Source organism: Osmia bicornis, chromosome 14 (assembly GCF_907164935.1).
Source record: "Osmia bicornis bicornis chromosome 14, iOsmBic2.1, whole genome shotgun sequence".
NCBI lineage: Eukaryota > Metazoa > Arthropoda > Insecta > Hymenoptera > Megachilidae > Osmia > Osmia bicornis.
The window spans coordinates 109,093-128,378 of NC_060229.1; the positions used below are offsets into that span (position 1 = coordinate 109,093).

General features: G+C 38.9%; 4 protein-coding genes across 12 annotated transcripts; 1 reads left to right on the plus strand and 3 right to left on the minus strand.

Annotated features, from left to right (window-relative positions):
• Positions 1-52: 52 nt before the first annotated feature.
• On the minus strand, positions 53-9,782 carry LOC114880503 (cytochrome P450 306a1). 5 transcript variants are annotated; one of them, XM_029196572.2, is made up of 9 exons: positions 5,585-5,864; positions 3,618-3,682; positions 2,777-3,160; positions 1,640-1,788; positions 1,325-1,527; positions 881-1,193; positions 655-810; positions 387-561; positions 53-312 (listed from the first exon to the last, which is right to left on the minus strand). In XM_029196572.2, exons 1-9 carry the CDS (start codon positions 5,596-5,598, stop codon positions 122-124), a joined length of 1,650 nt encoding a protein of 549 aa, XP_029052405.2. In that variant the 5' UTR covers positions 5,599-5,864; the 3' UTR covers positions 53-121. The 5 variants fall into 5 exon arrangements, with proteins under 5 accessions (XP_029052405.2, XP_029052409.2, XP_046144727.1 ...); XM_029196576.2 differs by lacking the exons at positions 3,618-3,682; positions 5,585-5,864 and adding an exon at positions 9,698-9,782; XM_046288771.1 differs by lacking the exon at positions 3,618-3,682 and having other exon boundaries at positions 5,585-5,708.
• On the minus strand, positions 7,233-16,071 carry LOC114880502 (serine/threonine-protein kinase fused). Of its 3 annotated transcripts, none has more exons than XM_029196571.2 (10): positions 15,860-16,071; positions 15,645-15,778; positions 15,427-15,540; positions 15,208-15,353; positions 14,964-15,143; positions 14,761-14,905; positions 14,489-14,685; positions 13,130-14,337; positions 12,821-13,005; positions 7,233-7,625 (listed from the first exon to the last, which is right to left on the minus strand). In XM_029196571.2, exons 2-10 carry the CDS (start codon positions 15,753-15,755, stop codon positions 7,569-7,571), a joined length of 2,343 nt encoding a protein of 780 aa, XP_029052404.1. In that variant the 5' UTR covers positions 15,756-15,778; positions 15,860-16,071; the 3' UTR covers positions 7,233-7,568. The 3 variants fall into 3 exon arrangements, with proteins under 3 accessions (XP_029052404.1, XP_046144726.1, XP_029052403.1); XM_046288770.1 differs by lacking the exon at positions 7,233-7,625 and adding an exon at positions 12,592-12,713 and having other exon boundaries at positions 15,864-16,069; XM_029196570.2 differs by lacking the exon at positions 7,233-7,625 and adding an exon at positions 12,592-12,713 and having other exon boundaries at positions 15,860-16,069.
• Positions 9,858-12,487, plus strand: LOC114880506 (astacin). Of its 3 annotated transcripts, none has more exons than XM_029196583.2 (5): positions 9,858-11,349; positions 11,429-11,608; positions 11,709-12,011; positions 12,082-12,219; positions 12,319-12,486. In XM_029196583.2, the coding sequence occupies exons 1-5, from the start codon at positions 11,181-11,183 to the stop codon at positions 12,390-12,392; spliced, it is 864 nt and encodes a 287-aa protein (XP_029052416.1). In that variant the 5' UTR covers positions 9,858-11,180; the 3' UTR covers positions 12,393-12,486. The 3 variants fall into 3 exon arrangements, with proteins under 3 accessions (XP_029052416.1, XP_029052414.1, XP_029052415.1); XM_029196582.2 differs by having other exon boundaries at positions 9,881-11,349; positions 12,082-12,215; positions 12,319-12,487; XM_029196581.2 differs by having other exon boundaries at positions 12,082-12,486.
• Positions 16,072-16,256: 185 nt separating the features above from the next.
• On the minus strand, positions 16,257-18,214 carry LOC114880505 (U11/U12 small nuclear ribonucleoprotein 48 kDa protein-like). Its single transcript, XM_029196580.2, has 5 exons — positions 17,915-18,214; positions 17,676-17,844; positions 17,512-17,574; positions 17,148-17,292; positions 16,257-17,069 (listed from the first exon to the last, which is right to left on the minus strand). Exons 1-5 carry the CDS (start codon positions 18,044-18,046, stop codon positions 16,403-16,405), a joined length of 1,176 nt encoding a protein of 391 aa, XP_029052413.1. The 5' UTR covers positions 18,047-18,214; the 3' UTR covers positions 16,257-16,402.
• Positions 18,215-19,286: the final 1,072 nt, after the last annotated feature.

The window sequence follows — 19,286 nt, forward strand, 5'->3', positions numbered from 1 at the left end:
TGAAAGGAGATCGAGAGAAGAGAAGAGAAGAGAAGAGAAGACAAGACAAGTGTTTCGAAAGTGTGGATTTTTAATTTAACGACTGCTCGAGAATAGGTATTTCAAGCGAGTGAACGAAAATTCAGGCGTCATCACATCGTCTGACAAATATCAAACGATGTGGCTTTGGGACGAGCGTAATACCGCATTCGCCTTCGAGGTCGACACCATCGACGTCCGATGGTGTCGATACAACGAACGCGTGCAATATCCTTCCAGCGAACAGAAATAGTATCATCCTGGCGAGTTCCTCTCCGATGCAGACTCGTTTTCCTTTCGACATAAAACGTATCGACGCGTTATAATTTTTCAAAGGAACAGCAAAGTCGAACAAGATAGGTAATTACCATTTTGAAAGGGGAGAAACGATTCCGGTTTGAAGAAGTTTCCATCTTTTGTTAAGAATCTGTCCGGTTGAAACTCGAGAGGATTTGTCCAGTAAGTAGGATCAGTATGAACGGCCCATTGCATCGGAATTATCATGGAGCCACGGGGCACATCGTAATCACCTATTTGTGAATCCTGAAGAAAAATGAAATGAAATTATTAATAACCAGTAGGTAAATCGGTCGAGATGGTTGTCCGTTTAGTTGCTCATTCGAGTACTTTAGATACCTCTATCGTTCCATGGGGCATACCGAGCGGTGTAACGCTTCTTATTCTTTGCACTTCTGCTAAAGCGGCTTCGAGACGAGGCATAGCGCTCCTATCGTTCAATGTCGGTGCTTCTTGTTTTCTCAAACACCGATTCATTTCCAAATGGATTTTTTCCTGAAGAACGATCAAATGGTCGATCGCGAGGCTACTAGCTGCTTCGATTCAGCTACGGTTACGTACCTACCTGTTCTATAGGATGGGCAGCCATGAATAGAAGGAACCAACGAAGCGTCGTCAAGGTGGTATCGGTTCCGGCACCAAAAAGATCCGCCAACAAATGGTACAGCTGAGCTTCCGTATAAAAGGCCGATTCTACGGGCCCTCTTTTTCTCATTTGTTCGTCGAACGCGGCCAAAAAGCTCTCGGTCATGTTTTCCTTTGGCAAGCTTTGCGCGATTTCTGCACGATGCTGATCGAGTATCGACCGGTATATCTGATGCGTTTTTTCTTTACCCTCGACGATCGATCGAATCGTTTTTCCGTATCGTGGTAAGAATCTAAGGGACGTACGTATATACGTGTTACCAAACGTACGTGTTGCGTTGTCGGGAAACATTAGAAAAGCACAAGTTTTAAGACTGATTGTGAGTGAAGAAAAGAAATCTACATGTATCGTATGTACGAGTACCTGAGAAAAGGTAAAAAATTCAGAGGTCCGGCAACGCCTATCTCTTTTACTCCTTCTTCTTGCAAATGTCTCAACCATTTCCAAACTGGTTCGTTCTCTTGGTAAGTTTTTCCAAACACGATACTATTGATAAAATTACCCATGTAATGATGAAGCGTGTCCAATGGATCGATCGGTCCATTCGCTGAACGCTTTTCGAGCACCTATACCGTAAGTACAGAAGAAAAACTACGATGCAACAACGGTGTTTCATTCGAATGCCGATAATAAAGAAAAGAGAAAAAAGAAAAATGAAAACGAGAGAGAGAGAGCTACCGATACACATTCGTCGGCTGCATCGAGTATTCTTTTCTCCATTTTTTCTCTTCTAGATCCTTCGTGTTTCACCATACCGAAATTTCTTAGGCAGCTACTAACGAATTTCCTTTGATCTCTCCATCGTTCACCCTCGGCACAAACCAAACCTGCGCAAAGCAATAAATATTAATAAGTAAGGGTTCCTCTTTTTTTCTTTTCCTTTTTCTTTCAAACATTTTATCGCGTTTCATTCCTGTACGCGAAGCAAAGCAGTCGTTACATTGTTAGGTAGAAGGCATGAAAAATGACAGAATGATCGTCGTCATTCCGTAAGTAGGTGCTGCAGCCATTGAACTCGTCGAAGGATAATCATCGAATGAATAAACAATAATCTTTCACCGCACCTACTCTCGCTCCCACCCCCTTCGCACGCACATACATACACACACACACACACACACACACACACACACCTCTCCTTCCATCCATTCGTGCTTCCACATACTTTCCCCATCCTTTGCAACATCCCTCCTTCGTTTTACGACTATATCATCATTGCAACCGCCTCTCTGACTCCCACCTGCTAACCTTCTTCACACCTACGCCCACTTGTTCATTTAATTGACGCGCGTATCGTTGCGATAGAACTGCATAGTGTGTTACTAATTAAATGCTTACTACGCTACAACAGCCTTTCCAACGTTTTTATCGTTGTGGTTACGATAATACAATACATGCGTATACGAATACGTTTTACGTATACGTAGCGCGTTGGAGGCTTAGAAGAAAGATCGAGTACATGCAAAAGTACGAGCAAAACGGAGATTTCACTCGTTTCGTTCCCGTCTTTGTCCTGGCATCTTCACTTTAACCCTTCCTTCTCGTAATCGTTTCACTCCCTCCTGCCCTCTTATTCTGTACCAATCCGTAAGCAAGAAAGGCCGTCGGTGCGTCCTTGCCGAGTTAACTGTAACTTTTCACTCTGATGCAGCGCGCAGAATCGGCAACGATCGGATCGGGTCAATTTATTTTCAAGAGATCGAGCGGATAGCGAAAGCGAGAGTGAGAGTATGTTATCGTAACGGAGACTTTGTTATCGTAAACGGAGATAACGAAATGTAGGTAAATTAGTAAATTGACGAGACGGTTCCTTACCATATCCTTGCATGATTCCATGAGTAAGATAGAGCGGTGCTCTGCCAGCAAACGCATCCTTTGCAAGAGTTTGCTTTATCAATCGAGGCTCCGACAGTAAAACAGTATAGACCGAACCCATACGAAATCCACATACGGGTCCATAAGTCCTGGATAATTTCGTGAGAGATTCGTGCGGTTTCTCTGCGTCGATCCACGGTAGATAGCCAACGATCGGAAGTTGCCAGGGACCGGGAGGGAGACGAGATGATGCCTTTCGATTTCTACGAATAAGGTATACCAGAAGGAACGAAGATAGGAATAATATCGTGTAAACCAAGTAGTTCATCGTGGACGACGTTAGATTCTCAAACGGTATCTTGATATTGAGTGTCTGCAAATTACCTGCAAATTAAAGTAAAGAAAGCTGCTCGATTAGTCTGGAGGTTTCAGGCTTAAAAAGAGATCAAAGTGTTAACTAAAAGAATAATTTTCTATAGTGTACATAATAATATAATGTGTGTAGGTAGAAGAAGAGTTTCGGAAACATCTGTAAAACTCTCTGTAGATCGTGTAGAGTGTACATACGCTGTTCAGTATCGAAGCACGTGTTTTCTGATCGACAAATTTTTTATTCTTTGAATGATAAACGTCGAATAAGTTTATCTTAGTTTATCTAATAACTAGGTCGCGATCAAACACATATTATAATTGTAACTATAGGTAAATAGATAATGAGATTTTCGTACGAAGGCGCTGGCCTTTCGATGCACCGTGTTTAGTTGGATTTAAACGATGGACGTTAGAATTTCATCCAGTCCGAGCAAGAACGATCAAACAACTGTCGAACTCTGTCTCGTACCTTGAAAGGATATGCTGATGCGTTGTCGCGTTGTCGCCTTGTCGCGTTGATCGTTATCGTTCGCTCTTGATTCGTCGAGAGTTCGAGAAAAGTAGGAAAAGTAGCTGTCGCGTTGACTATCGGAATCGTTGATCGACTGTTTAAAAGTGGTGAGCTGCCGACTACAACGTGGAAGAACAACGTAACCGATACGTTGAATCTCAACGAGGAGTTGAATTTTACCGGCTGGTGCCGATACCAATATTTTTAACTGCTTTAAACTCGTATCTGATCGCTGTATGTATCAACTTTTGCTGCAAGTTTCTTGTTCGACGTACATACCTACATATCTTTTTTATTCGTTTCGAGACTTTTTTCGCTATGTTTCGGAACGAACCCTTTTGACAAAAGTAGGTACATATGTATGTATGTACAAGGTATAAAAACGAACGTAGAGTAGAACCTGAGAGTAGAAAGCGTAGAAACGAATAATGTTATGAACTGAAATAAAACTGAAGACTTGTTGGGCTTTAATCGTCGTTCGTTTAGTCGTCGTCGTTGTCGTTCCATCTTTTTCTCTGTGATCAGCAGAAAGTGCATAAGTGCATAACTTTATTCGCCAAGTAGACGACTTCGCTATCAACTTACATTTTCAACAAAGAAAACTTAAGGTAAACTTTCTTAAGTCGTACTTTACTTACTGACCGTGTTATCAGACAAGGTACTTGTGGTACTTGTGGTACTTGTAGTACCTAGTAAATATATTCGTAATGATAATTATTATGCATCTAAAATCTAAAGAGTAATTTATAGAATAAAAGCAGCGACGCGGCAAGGGGAGAATAAAAAATAGAAAACAAATTTTAAAGAAGAAAATTTTATCCCATGGTATCAGACGAAAAAAATTAAGCCTTTATCATCTGGCAAGTATGAAATAAAGGAGAAGTAAGTGGATGGTAACGAATACATACAAGGAAAGGTACCATAAGTGACGCGTGTTCGCGGTACCACTTGGCCCTTGGGACGTGCAACGACCGACAAAGGTCATTGGAAGCGTACAATCGTCTGCGTATCTTCTTGCTATCTTTGAGCGTGCAACTTTGCTGACTCGCGCTACGTTTCTGTTGCTTTCATCGTCAACGCGCGAATCTAGCTGTATCATATCGAATTGTAATGAAATAATACTCACACGATACGGGATTACGATACTCTAATGCATATAGAAAAAAATTCATACTTTACAGGCAAAAAGTTCCAAAGATTTAGAAACGTTTATGTTTTCACGCCAGTATAGGTATTCTATGGCCTACAAAAGAGTAAAATTCTACAAATTTTCGTGTACCTTCTCAAATTTGATAAACGTATTCGTAAGATTAAAGAAAAGAAAAAAGAAAAAAGGATGAAAGGAAAAGGAGAGAAGAAGCGATTATATGTAGCTAAGCGAATATACATACGAGTACTGTCACGCTCGAACTGGATTCGTGATCGCGATAGGCTATACAATCTCTTGTAGTAATGAAATTATTTTTCGTTCAACTTAAGGACGACTACTTTGGGTTCGATGAAACGAATTTTTCTCCAAGGACCGCTGGTTCGCGAAACACGAATGATTGGCTGGCTGGCTGGCTGGCTGGCTGGCCGGCCGGTGATGGTAGAGAATCGACTTTTTGTCGATTCTCTTTCAAGAGTATAACGAACTCCGTAGCGAGTCAATCCTCACGGACAAACGATGCAACTTTTCTCCGCGATTCTTCGCCTTTCTTCCTCCTCCATCCCTCTCTTCTCCTCTCTTTTCATGTCCCTCCCACTAAACAGCTATAGCTGTGTACGATATCTGCGTATACAGGGTGGGTCACGCAAGTGTTTCTGGTGATAACTCCGTTATTAGCGCATTCACGATAAAAAATGCCATAAGAGAAAGATAAATGGCTCGAGCATGTGCAATTAACGGTAGGTAGAGAAAAATGTACAAAACGTTCGCCGCATACCTATCTGTATCCATCTCGGGTGAACTGGAGCCAATCCAAAGTTGACTCTACATCTACCTCGTTTAGATCGCTGCGCCCAGGTAACCCAGGTCACAATTACTATCTTTTTAGTTGGTAAGCAGCAGACCCTTGCTTACTGGCACGGCGACCGCGATGCAGCCGCCTCAACAAGGAGGGTGCTCTCCTCCAACGAACCGCTGCGCTGTGTTGGCTTAAAAAAGAAAAAAGCAGGAAGAAAGAATGAAGAGAGAGAGCCGAGAGAGAAAGCAGGGAGAAGGAGAAGGAGAGGGAGAGGGAGAGGGAGAGGGGGGGGGGGGGGGGGGAGAGAGAGAGTTGATTCAAGTTTTGAGCATCTTTTTCGATAACAACATTTTTTGAAAATATCTTGACAACTAATTCCTTTTTACGTAGAATGAACAGAGGAATCGATCTGTGAAACAAAAAATATACATTTCCATTTGCACATGCACTGTTTGGACTTGAAAAAATCTAATCGTAAGGGGCTACAGATGTAGTGCTCTTCGAACTTTGTTTATCTTTCTCTTTTGGCATTTTTACGTGAATGCACTAATAACGGTGTTATGACCTAAAACGATTGCGTGGCCCACCCTGGATAAGTACTTATGTATACCTATGTATATTGTCTCCCTTCTGTTCCTTTTCCTTTTCGTTTTCCTTTTCCTTTTCCTTTTCCTTTTCCTTATCCCTTTCCTTTCATTTTCTTTTTTTCTCTTTCGAATAATCATCCAGTTTGATATACCGACAATTGGGATTTTTAGTGGGATTTAGAAAAAATAGGAGATAGTGCTCCTTGGAAAGGGGTTGACGATGAAACAGAAGGCAAGATTGCTGCATACGTAGCACGCTATCTACCTGCTCCCTCTAATTCTTGCGGTAAGCTACAAGCAGGTAGATCAGGGGCAACGATCGACTTGGGTCATTGGCTGAATCCAGTTATCAAGGTTAGGGTCCTTTTCTTCGGTCGCGAGAGATCATCGTTTCTCTTCCACGAACTTTCCAAGTTTGCTCGTGTGAATGCAATTAAAGTTATTATACGAATCGTGTTCATTCAACCGCTTACTTACAATCGAATTGCTTCAATTTCTTTTTGCGGATTTTTTGCCAACTTGAACGACTCGTTAACAGACGGATAAACAATGGATGATGAATAAGTAAATGGATAGCTGAAAAAGAAAAAGAGAAGCAACAAAGAAAGAGACATAAAAAGAGAAATAAAAAGAGAAAGAGAAAGAGAAAGAAAAAGGAAAGGAAAAAGAAAAAGAAAAAGAAAAAGAAAAAGAAAAAGAAAAAGAAAAAGAAAAAGGAGAAGGATTCGGGTTAAAAAGTGATATGATCGTGGCAGTGGTTGGTAGTTGAGATGGTTGGTTCTTTGTCACTTTGTGTACCAGTATCTTTATCCTGCTGGTTGGAAGAGTCGTTCACACAAGAATTCACAGATTCGGCAGTTGAAGCAAAGGTGGTCGAGCGGCCGACGACCGCGACTTTCTCCTCTTATGCTAATTTTGTTAATACGCTATTTTCACGACTCTCGTACTTCGCATGCCACTGTACCGTTTGGTTGTCTGATGTGTACGAGACGGCCAAAGAAAATATATTCGGCGAGAGGCGATAATTAAGAAACGGTTCGTGGCTTGTATTCGTATATTACGTAAAATCGTATCGAAACATACGTATTTACATGTATTTCGGAAAGCGGTTCAGCCAATTCGATCGTTTCCAAGTTACATACTGTCGTTATCGATCAGACAACATGGCCATTGAATGCTTTCGATCGATCCATCTACAATCTACAACGACAACTTGTTACACAGACATCAGCTATGAAAGTGTTATAAAAGGAAGTTGTAGAATTGAAGAAAATTTTGTATCCATCGCATCGGCTCGAACGATTTACATATGTATATTGCGATTGAATTTCGTTTGATTCATCGATTGGTCAATTTCTCCAAAGAACGTACACACGTTACCGTAACGAGTGACACCGGTGTCGATGCAGATCGAGTACCAAGAGTTCGTTGCCCTATAAAAGAAGGCGGGTGTATTGACCCCGACTGGCATTTCTGGGTTTACTACCTTTACTTGATCGCAAATAACCGTGAGTCTGTGCCCCGTAAACTGTTTGCATCCTTTTCAACGCGACAGTCATCAGAGAAACGCGATACGCGTTTATTTCACGGAATATGTACCTCTTCTCTTGAATGTATTTTTCTTTTTCAAATGCTAATAAAATTTATCTTGCGAATAATAATATAATAATGTTCTTTGAAATTTACTGTTTCTCTTTTGTTCTCTCTTACTCTCTCTCTTCCATCTATTTATCGACCTTTTACTATGATTTTAATTATGATTTTAAAAACGAACACGAAATGGATCCACGAACGTAATGCGTTTGATCGCAAAAAAAATTGTACGACTCGAAGAATCGATTACCGAATCTGACGATCAACTGTTAACGCATTTTACTTAATTTTACTAATCAGTAGAGGTCGACGTATTCGAAAGTTGAAGCTTTCGTGTTTTTTTAATTTGCGACTTCTATCCAATACCGTCTATCTGCACAATTTCTGACACGAGTTTACATCGATAAACCTTCAAACTGATCTGCTTAAATATTCGGTAGGTAATTGCTATGATAAAACACACGAACCGACTAGGTGTTTCATCATTCATGGAAAAGTTTGAGCTAAGAATAAATCATGCTGATTACGTAGAAACGACATCAACGACACGAACACTGTAGGAAATTCGAAATTGCGAAAGATGATGTTTCTCGACAACAATGGTTGCAGCGATATTAACGATACAAATGGTAGCAGCATTAGTAACAACGATGACGATGACGACGACGATGACGATGACGAGGACGAGGACGAGGACGAGGACGAGGACGAGGACGAGGAGGATAACAGCGACAACGGCAGTGGCAATAGCAGTGCTGGCGTTGATGTCAGCAACCGCGACTATACCGTATAAAATTGTTAGTGGGGATGGAGGACACTTTCACTCTCACAGGTGTATGACCGAGTTGAGAGTTCGGAACTACTCGTTACCTGAATGAGAGTCACGCTGTGAAACAGAGAGAGAGAGAGAGAAGGGAACAGGTAGGCGAGGGACGGAGAATACGATAAAGAAACAGAGTTGAACACAAGGGGGTGGTACAAAAAAAAGATAATGAAAAAATAAGATAGATAAGAAGAAAGAGAAACGGTAGGAAGAAGCATAGCATAAAGGAATTTGTGGATGAAAAAGTGGAGGGCATGGTTGCGCGTGGTCCGCTAGGTAACGGCCCAGCGACCACGTGCTTACACGTACGAACCAGCCTACACCACCTTCTTCTGCCTTCTTATTGTTAGTAAGTCCTTACGTTGACTTAATACTATTCAGTTCTTTTTTTCTGTTATCCGATCGTTTTGCTTTTTATGTACGAAATAGTTTCGTTTAAACGTCGACCTTTTATCATTTCCTGCACACGTACATATGTATCGATTATGACACGCACGACAGTGCATCGATAATAAACGAATAACGAGCGGATCAGTGAGAAATACATGGAAATAAAGGAAAAAAGTGGTAAAAAAAACAATGAACAATGTGTGTATGGTATGTAGATGATAGCGAAGAAAAGGCAAGGAAGAAAAGAAGAGATGGTTTCATCGACAGAGGTGGCTGAACGAGGTCATTGAACCACGAAAGAGTATGGCTTTTTGGTCGGTGTACGCACTACCGATATTCATTCCCCTCGAACCAATCTTGATGTTTCCAAGTGCTTCTAGTGGGTCAGTGGTTCACAAAGATTCGACAATACATAGTTGGACATTGTATTCGAGAAATTCTGTTTCACCTTTAACCCAAATATTTCAAATTCGAGCTTTTTTATCTGTTTCTTTGTGCTAGTAGCGTAGCAACGTTTGTTCAATTAATTTTACCTATACTAAGCTAGCTATAATGTGTATTTGTATACACATACACACACACACATCTATCCATATAACAGCGAAGACGAGAAGAAATCGTCCGGGCGACGCGACGCGACGCGACGCGACGCGACACAACGAGTTGGTCGTTAGATATACTCGTAAAATGTGTACTCACCGCAACAAACGCGAAAAAAGCAATCTGTGTTTGCCTGCGGTTCCAAGAAATCCGGTTAGAATTTAGGCTACGTGGAGCTCCTACTCGAATCTGGAACAGGCTGGTCATTGACCTTCCTTCGATACTCTGAGAAGATTTTCAGGTATGATTATAAGCTTGCCAATAATTGTCTGTGATACCTGACTCCACAAACACTTTTCTTCTTTTCACGCAGTTGTCAGATTCGAAAACGAACGACTGTTGTGCGATACACTGAAGAAAAATCTTTTTTTGCAACGAAAATTTAGATTTAGACAGTGAATCTTCTGCGAAAATTGTCCAATAAACGCGGCTGCTTGTCATAACTCACTTTAGGGGTGTGTTAATCGGAAAAAAATATTGGAAAAACAAACGATTTGATATATTTGATCGGATATAAGCGACTTTTAAGTACAGAATGAAATTATTTTAAGTAACAATGAAATTATAGTGATCGAAAGACCAATGAACGAACGAATGAATCAACGAACAAAGATGTAGCAAAAGAATAGGGGAGCAGGTGGGAAACGCTCGGAACGATTCTCAAGTGACAAGTCCATGTACTGAATTACACGGTTTACTACCGAATCATTTTGACCTACATACATCTGATACCAACGATGATCGTCGTCGCCCAGAGCATTTGGAATCAGTGTATAGTATACATATACATATGTAATAAAAATATAGATGATAGGTAAGTACGTACGATTGGGCGTTATATCCTTTTTCTACCCACTAGTTCTATATACTTTCTTCTTTTCTTTTCTTTTCTTTTCTTTTCTTTTTCTGATTGTATTATCGAAACTAATAAAAAATGGTCGATTGGACACACGTTCGGATGGAATACATTTATCATAATCATAGCGATAATTTGTTTAACTGGTTAACAAGTATTAAGAGCACAAGTAACCGAATAAGGTTCGAAATTAGTATTCGCTCGACCATTTTCTTATCCTTTTCCATAAATTTGCATCAGTGTACTATGTATTAGGGTAATATATTGTTGTACTAGGAGGAAGTAGGTAAAGATTAACTGGGAAGAAACACTGTTTTCCTATCAATCTTTGTCGTTTACGTTAAATCATTTCACTCCATACCAAATTGAAATAGAATAATCCTATCGTTGATCAAACACCGATCGATTCTTTTAAACGAATCGAAAATTTCTTCGATGCTAGAAAAAGAAATGTTTCCTAGATCAACGGAAATTATCCTGCATATCGGTTACGTTCAAGTTTTACAAAGTAATGTTTGATAAGATAAGGATAAGCACAAGTCTAGCGTATAATAAGTACGGTCGGTACGGTATATGTACTCGTATGTATGTAGACATATAAAAAGGCATAGGTAAAAATACGGTGACCGTATCGCGGCAAAGTTTTTAGTGTTCCTTTTGATTCGTACCTAATTGGAAACTCTGTACAAATTGAATTGCTCGATTGTCTTTTACGTTTACGTAAAAATGCATTGGTTGAAAAGTAATGAAATGGTAGCTACGTTTATCTTGTATATTGCATCGATGGAAATTCTAACGATTTCGATAGCGATCGATCCCGATTTTGAACGAGCCATTCCACCGACGCCAAAGTTTCAAGGCACATTTGACGAAAGTCATGCGCACGAAATCATCGGTATATCTACACGATATCTAAAAAAACAAAGAGATTCTTTTGCTTTATTCCGATTCTTTATTCTTTACTTTGTTAATAGCGGATCGTATCAGATCTTGGACGGAGCAAGAGAAACAGCATCTTTGGGAACTGAGTGGTTTGTACGAAGGGGACATAATGTTGGTCGAAGGAAAAGATTTATCGAAGAACGGACTGGTGAATAGCGCGTTTCGTTGGCCTGCAGGAATCGTACCTTATTACATCAAGGAAGAAGATTTCGGTGATTTGAATGAAACAGAACGTCTTGATTCTTGAAAGAAATATCGATAAGTAAATCATATGACGATAATATATGAGAATTATTGTATTTTTGTCTGTAGATCAAGAGGATATCGATTTGATCGAAGCCGCCATAAAGGAATATCATGAGAGTACTTGCATACGTTTCCGGCCTTTTAAAAAAACCGACAACGATTACATTAGTATAGAAGGAAAAATGTCGGGTTGTTGGTCGTTGGTTGGACGACACGTTCGTGGACAGGTAGTGAATCTACAAAATCCGGGCTGCGTAAAACACGGTGTGATCGTTCACGAGTTGATGCACGCGGTGGGATTTTATCATCAACAGAGTGCCGCGGATCGTGACGAATGGGTAACGATCAATTGGGAAAACGTAAAATCAGGTAAATCAGAATTGGATCACGTTATCATTTCTTATTAATTTTACGTTTATACGTTTACGATCACGATCAGGTAAAGAGCACAATTTCAACAAATATGACAACCGCACCGTCACGGATTATGGAATCGGCTACGATTACACGAGTGTGATGCATTACAGTTCTCATGCGTTCTCGAAAAACGGCGAACCAACCATTACACCAAAAGTAAGTAGGTACATACACGTGTACTCTTCTATCCATCCATTCATTCTTTCTACTTTTCTTATTATTATTTACATATCCTATTGTACGGATTTATATTGCGTAGAAGAAAGAAATCAAACTTGGACAGCGAAAAGGACTCAGTGGAAAGGATATATTAAAGTTGCAAGAAATGTATAAAAAGGAATGCGGTGATCGAGATGGCGAAGGAACGACGAGTAAGGATGACTCCTCGGACGACATATCCATTGACTGGATATTTCATTAGTTGTAAAATATCCAATGGATGAAATGTGGTCGAATTTGCGGAAATGACAACATAACAATGATGAAAAAAATAAATTTCATGTTTTCATTCCGTTATCATTGTCGTTGTTGTAAAATACAAAAAAAAAAAAAAAATAAATAAATAAATAAACTATAGAGAATGCGTTAAACGGCAGGATTTTCTTGATTGTAATAGGTCAATTCCTTTAATTCGCTGACTGCGTTCTCGGCGGCCTGAAAGTACACAATCTCATATTGTGCATAGTCGCGAGGTATCGTTCATAATATTCGGTCATACTCTATTTCACAATAGCTTGTGAACTACATGTTTTTTTACTTACGAGCCTTACAGTCTGATCCTCGTCAATAATTAACTTCTCTATCAAATTCCTCAGAGATTTACCCCAGATTTGTTGCAAAGCTCGACAAGAAAATCTACCCAATAGGCGAATCAAGTGACAGGTTCTCGCTCTGAGTGTTGCTTGTCGATGCGTAAGCAGTTTACCAAACTGGTCTATCGAATTTCCTTTTTGCAGAAAAATACGTATCGTTAATAAAACTTGAAAATTATTGTGAGAAAACATTAATGTTGTTTTTTCTTAACCGAAAAACAACAAGAGGGGACATGTTTCAGAATTTCATAAACTTACCCGCCGATGAATACGAATGAAACACAACTTTTTCCACTAGATGAGCATTCTCAGGTTGAGAACGTAATATGTTGGTCAAAATTGCAACGAGATCCGCGACTACGCGTCCCTTTCTTTTCTCCAAATTTAATAACTGCTGTAATAATCTTACTCCATTTACGATGTAAACAGCATCGCAAAATTGCGTAAGAAATTGTTGCCGACTATACGTTAATCTGCAAAGCACGAGCATTGTATATTCTAAGGTTTGAAGTTCGTCCGCGGATAACGTAGAGGCTAATCTAGTGTTCGCGTTTGTCGGTTCGGCTTTCTTATTCGTCTCGGACTCGAAACGTTCGGACATTAACAGTTTTATAGCGTAGACGAGATTCGGTACAACCCTGACGTCCAAATACACCTGCGCGATCTTTTCCAATGTGTCTTTGGTTATTGAAATGACGAATGGTAAGGATAACAGACAAGCAACGTATTCGACCACTCGACAACCAGCGGCTGGATTCCGCAACGGAGAAACGAATACCGATACACAATTTTGCTGAAGCAACGATCCTACTTCTCCTTCCATAACCTCCTCCATGGATCGTTGCAAAAACGCGATCCATTCTTCGTTTTCGATCGGTCTTTCGACAGCTTTTGGATCCCAGTCGGGTAATCTGGTGTTACCCGTTGAAACGCATCGACGCTCCTTCTCTGAATAAATCGTGTCTTCGATATTCTTTTGTGCCGCCGTTTCTTTAGTTTCTCGACGTTGCGATTGATTTTGTTCTTGTTCTTGTTCTTGTTCTTGTTCTTGTTCTTGTTGATGTTGGTAATGGTAATGGTGATGATAGCGGTGTTGCTGTTCGTCGAAACGAATCGCTAGTTCCCGATTTGACGTCTCTTCGAACCTCAATATCTCTTTTTTACTTTCTACGATCCTAGTGGTGGCTAGACAATCGCTTTGACACAACGCATGATCCGCAGAGAGTAATTGACTTTTCAGTGACGCTCTTAAGCTAAGATTTCCTAAAAGGACATCGACGCTGGTGCTAGAATCTGTTCCACTCGGTTCGCTATGACGTAAATTGTAACACTGCTTTGTTCCATGTTGGCAGTGGCCGTGGGGAATCTGACGTATTCGTGTAGTATGCGACGCACACGTTCTTTGATGATGTTCCTCGATCGTTCTTTCCTGTTCGTGTAGTTTTTTAATAGCTTTCTCTAAAAATCTGCGCCAATATAATTTCTTTTACTTTTTTTTTTACTCGACGTTACTCGACGTTACTCGAGTAACCGCTTAAACTCGCTTATATTATATTAAACTCGTTATTATACACAAGTATAGTATGCTACATACTGTACATAATAATTGATATGTACTTAGACTGATGGTCGATAGGTTGTATCGTTAAATTTTGCAATTGCAGCTGTTTCTCTCTGGCTTGACTCGCGGATAAAGGCGTAGTGAATGGTGTAGGTCCAGCCCCGCCTACTATTACGATTTTATTTTTAACAAAAGGATGTTCTAAAAGCGCAGGCCAGGTTAGTCTTTGCAAAGGATCCTTTTGTAGCAGTCCCTACCGATAAACATACTGTTAATAGGTGAATTTGAAAAGAAAATATCCATGATTCGTAAACGTATTATTAGCCACCTGTAAGAAGCTTTTACAATTTTCAGAGATGAAATCAGGCCATTTTATTGCTTCGAATCTTATCAATCTGACCAAATGTAGAATAGAAGTAGTTTGAAAAGGTGGAGAACCTACCACTAGTTCGTACACTATGCAACCAAGAGACCTAAAAATAAAGAATACTTGGTACGGTATATCTCCAAGCTTGCAAATCTAACACACACCATAAATCCGCGTTATGATCGTAAGGACGTTCTTCTATTAGTTCTGGAGCCATATACAATGGGGTTCCCTTTATAGAGGTTAATACATGCGTTCCAGTACTCATACTGCGAGCAAATCCAAAATCACATAACTTTGCGACTCCGTTGCTTTCGAGGAGGACATTTTGTGGTTTAAGATCCCTAAAGTTGAAACGACTTATTTATTAGTACTTAGAAATATTGTAACGTGTATTAAACGCCGAACCTGTGCAGTACTCTGTTCGAGTGCAAGTAGTAGAGTGCAGAAACAAGATCACAAGCAATTACTTGGGCTCTCTGTTCGGACAAACGGCCTGCTTTACCTAATATTTCGTATAATTCCTTGTCCGCGTATTCTGTTACAACCACTATCTGAAGAAAAAATGAAGCTTTCTAATGTAAAATGTAATATTTTCAAATACATCAAGTCATCCTTAATTGATACCTCGTTATCTGTTTCAAAAGAATCAAGCATTTGTACTATGTTTGGATGATGAAGATGGCGCTGAATTTCACATTCTTGACGTAAACTTCTCAATTCCTTGTACGATCTACCACGCTATCATACGGGGGATTTATCGATACGTAATATGGGAAAGAATACGTAAGATTAGATTAACGATAAATTCATTATTTCATTCGACCATGGATATTTTTCTTTACCTTTCGAATCACTTTGAAAGCTACGATTTCACCGTCGGATCGTTTCTTTGCTTTGTACACTTGTCCAAAGGATCCTTCACCAACCTGTTTTAATACTTCATATTTTTCCATTGTTTCTTTATGCGATTTATGTACTAAGAAACATATATGTATAAAGTTAGATTGAAAAAACTTGAAATAAGATAGAAGATATTAATAGATGATACGTAGCCTACCTACTTGAATGTATTAGGACGCTTCTTTTCGGTAATGTATGTACTTATTTATGTACGACGTAGTACACTATACGGTATATACGGTATATACGGTTCGCTACGTCTATAGTCTATAACAACAGTGCTGCACCATACGGCCACACGGTCACACGGCCACACGGTCAACTTTTGCAAAAGAATAGAAATCTGTAAAACGACATCGAAATGAAGGTGATGCAAGCGTCGAGGCTCAACTCCGAATTCCGCATCGGTAAAACAGGCTATGTTTGATCGAAAATTAAGCTCAACAGAAACTGATTTACGCGCCACTGATGCAATTATTAATAATGCCCGGGTTTCATCACGAGTAGGTTGCTGGATTTTGGAGACCCCCCCCCTTATCCTCATCCCATCCACCCTCCATTTATGGAAATTTTTATTTTTATTCAATAACATTAACAACATCCTCTTGGTGCATCGGAGAAAGAATACAAGTGAAATATAAACTATGGTTTATATACAATAGAATGTTATTTAGAATCAATAATCATATAATTTTAACATTTATAACTCTAATCTCTCTCGATTTTCTCGATGATCCTTCTTCCGCTTGGGATACTTGTTGCTATTAGATGATTTTTCGATTTCGTAATATTTTTCACTGTGTCTTTTATGATCCTGTCGCGTGGAGCTATGTTTATTTCTTCTATCGTGATCGCGTTCCCTCGAACTGGATCTTTTATATTTGCGTGACTTTTGCATTTTCCATGATTCACTTGAAATTCGTGAATATTTGTCTCGTTTATCCAAACTTCTATCATATGAGCTAGTGGATTTTTCAAAATGTTCATATTTTTGCTCATCGTAACGGAAAGTGGAGCTTTCGCGATAATTCTGTTGTGAATCTTCGAGCAAAAGACTGTGACGTTTTGATGGAATTTCAGTTAATTGTAAAGGTAAATTATGCGTTATATTACCAGTCATATTTCTATTGGAATTTCCAAGTTCGGTAACGGTATCGAACTTGGTGCCACAACCAACTACTTGCGTTTCTGCCATATAATCTATGTACACTTCCATTTGTTGATTTATGACTTCCCTGAGAATTTCTGTATGAGATTTTTTATTTGTATGAACACCTTTGTGCTTCGCCCTGCGCCTCTTCAAGTTACGCTCTTGCATTAATAGTTCCAAAAAAGACAACTTCTTTTCATCCTTATCCTGGCCTTTTCTAGAAAATGAAAATATTTGATAAAATTTTTAATGCATCATACTTGTCAAAGTAATTAGTATCTCTACAGAAACTTACGGTTTATGAGTATCTGTAATATCATGACCGATATCTATTTTCATGGTGTGCGAAACAACATAGTCGTATAAAGCTTTCCTTTCGTCACAAGTAAAATCTGTGAAGATTCTATCCGATGTTTGTGGAATTAATCGCTCACTCGGACCTATTATCAGTGTTAAGAATGCATGGTTTGAAAGAAACTGTATGTTTCAGGTAAAAATGAAATAAGGAAACATAAAGCAAGTATTTGATATTTAAGAAAAGATATGAAAAAGGATATATAGCACTTTTGCCAAGTAGGACATTCATAACTTTCTGTAAAAAATTGAGTAATTTAAAACATGTAAAAGTATAGTTTAAAGACTGGTTTCATCGCACTAACCAATTTTCATGGTAGAATCTTTCTTGCTTGCTTCCTGCAAAATAGTGTTTTGCAACGACGAATCTGTAATGGAAAAGATTCATTATAAACTAAATGTTGATTTTGGATTAGTTCAGTGATATGCTGATTAAGAGCTAGAGTTATTAATTTAATTGAATGCATACCTAACTTTATCGAAGAAGGTGAATTTGAGGACAAACTTGATTCGGACAATGGTATGCTGTATTCATTGTAACCCTCTTTTCTCCATTGACACAACTCTAGATGTCGATCTAACGTCTTTCTGCTAATACGATGAGACGAATCGTAAGGACAAACCAGACTATTACCAGTCTAAAGAAACAAAAGAGAAATTGATTTTATTTGCTCATTGGTACGTAATATCTAATATATGCATACTTACATTAGCTTTTATACTTTTTATCGACCATTCCAACGTAGAAACAATGTTTACAATTTCTTGATGAATTTTCTCTGTAAAGCCCTTTAAATTTTGATATTCCACTTCGCGTCGACTAATCGTATAATTTAACATTTTTATTTATTAATTATTATTTAAAATGAATAAGTAAATGCAAATGAAACGTGAAATGACAACGAATTATCCAACTTTCAGTAGTGATTGGTAGTGATCAATGATACCAGAACTGACCAGAACCACCGACTACAGATCGAACAAGACCAAGACTAGAGTTGAGTAGACAGTTTTGAATTTGTGCCTTGCGAACGAACGCCATCTGCTCTATTCTAGTATAAAAATGTGAAATATTATACTTTGCAGTGCAACAGTCTAACTCACGTTGATGATAAATAGCAGTATGTATGATACTGCTTCGATAACAACGGCTATACCCCACCATTATCATCGCGATAAATGAAATGTATAAAATTTAGTTTAAGGTGATGCGAGCGTCGAAAACTTTACCGACAGTTTCTAGAAAAATCCGTAGACGCGAGTTCTCAAATCACGTCGTTATTTCTAAACAGAGTGCAAAAAAATTTGAAGGACATGTCCAGGAAGCCCTAGAGAATGGTAAGCTGGTCCTTATATTTTTTGACAAATCGTCAAAAAATTATAAACATTGCACACAAGTGTCAAAATTTATATCTGAAATAATATGTTCTTAAATATTTCGTATCAAAATCACGCCATAGGAAAGTGTTATTAAGGCAATATTCCCCTTTATTTATCACATAATTACAATAATATAAAATATAATACAAGACGGGTGTTGCTAAAAAAAGTACATTGTTCGATTTTTTCACTGATATTTATTGTATGAACGATTCCATTACGATTAACATTACAGTTTCGAAACTTCTATCGATGGCTGTGATTGGTCGTCCCATGTTGGCGTCCTCTCATTTCGACCAATCAGACACGTCGTTGTGTGAACGAGTGTGTCGATTTGTGGCGCAGTGCATCAGTCCCTCTGAAGCTTCGTCCGTCTTTCACGTGTCTGCAACAGGTAAGATTAAATTATCTTCAAATATTAAATTAAATTGCCGATCGGGTGTTAAAAGTACAAAAAACAGAAAAATCCATCGAAGAGAAGTCTAGATTCTTGATCTTTGACATTAATTGCGGCATTTTCCTTCAACATACAAAAGTTGAAAATTTGTGCTCTTGTCGCGATTGTACAATGAGGTTGGAACAGCAGAATTTGAATTACTTTCCCTTTTATAACTTATTATTGGTTTATTTCCTAACCAATCATTGAACGTTTTTAATATTCTTTCACACAATTTACTGTTTGATATTTAATAACGTTCTT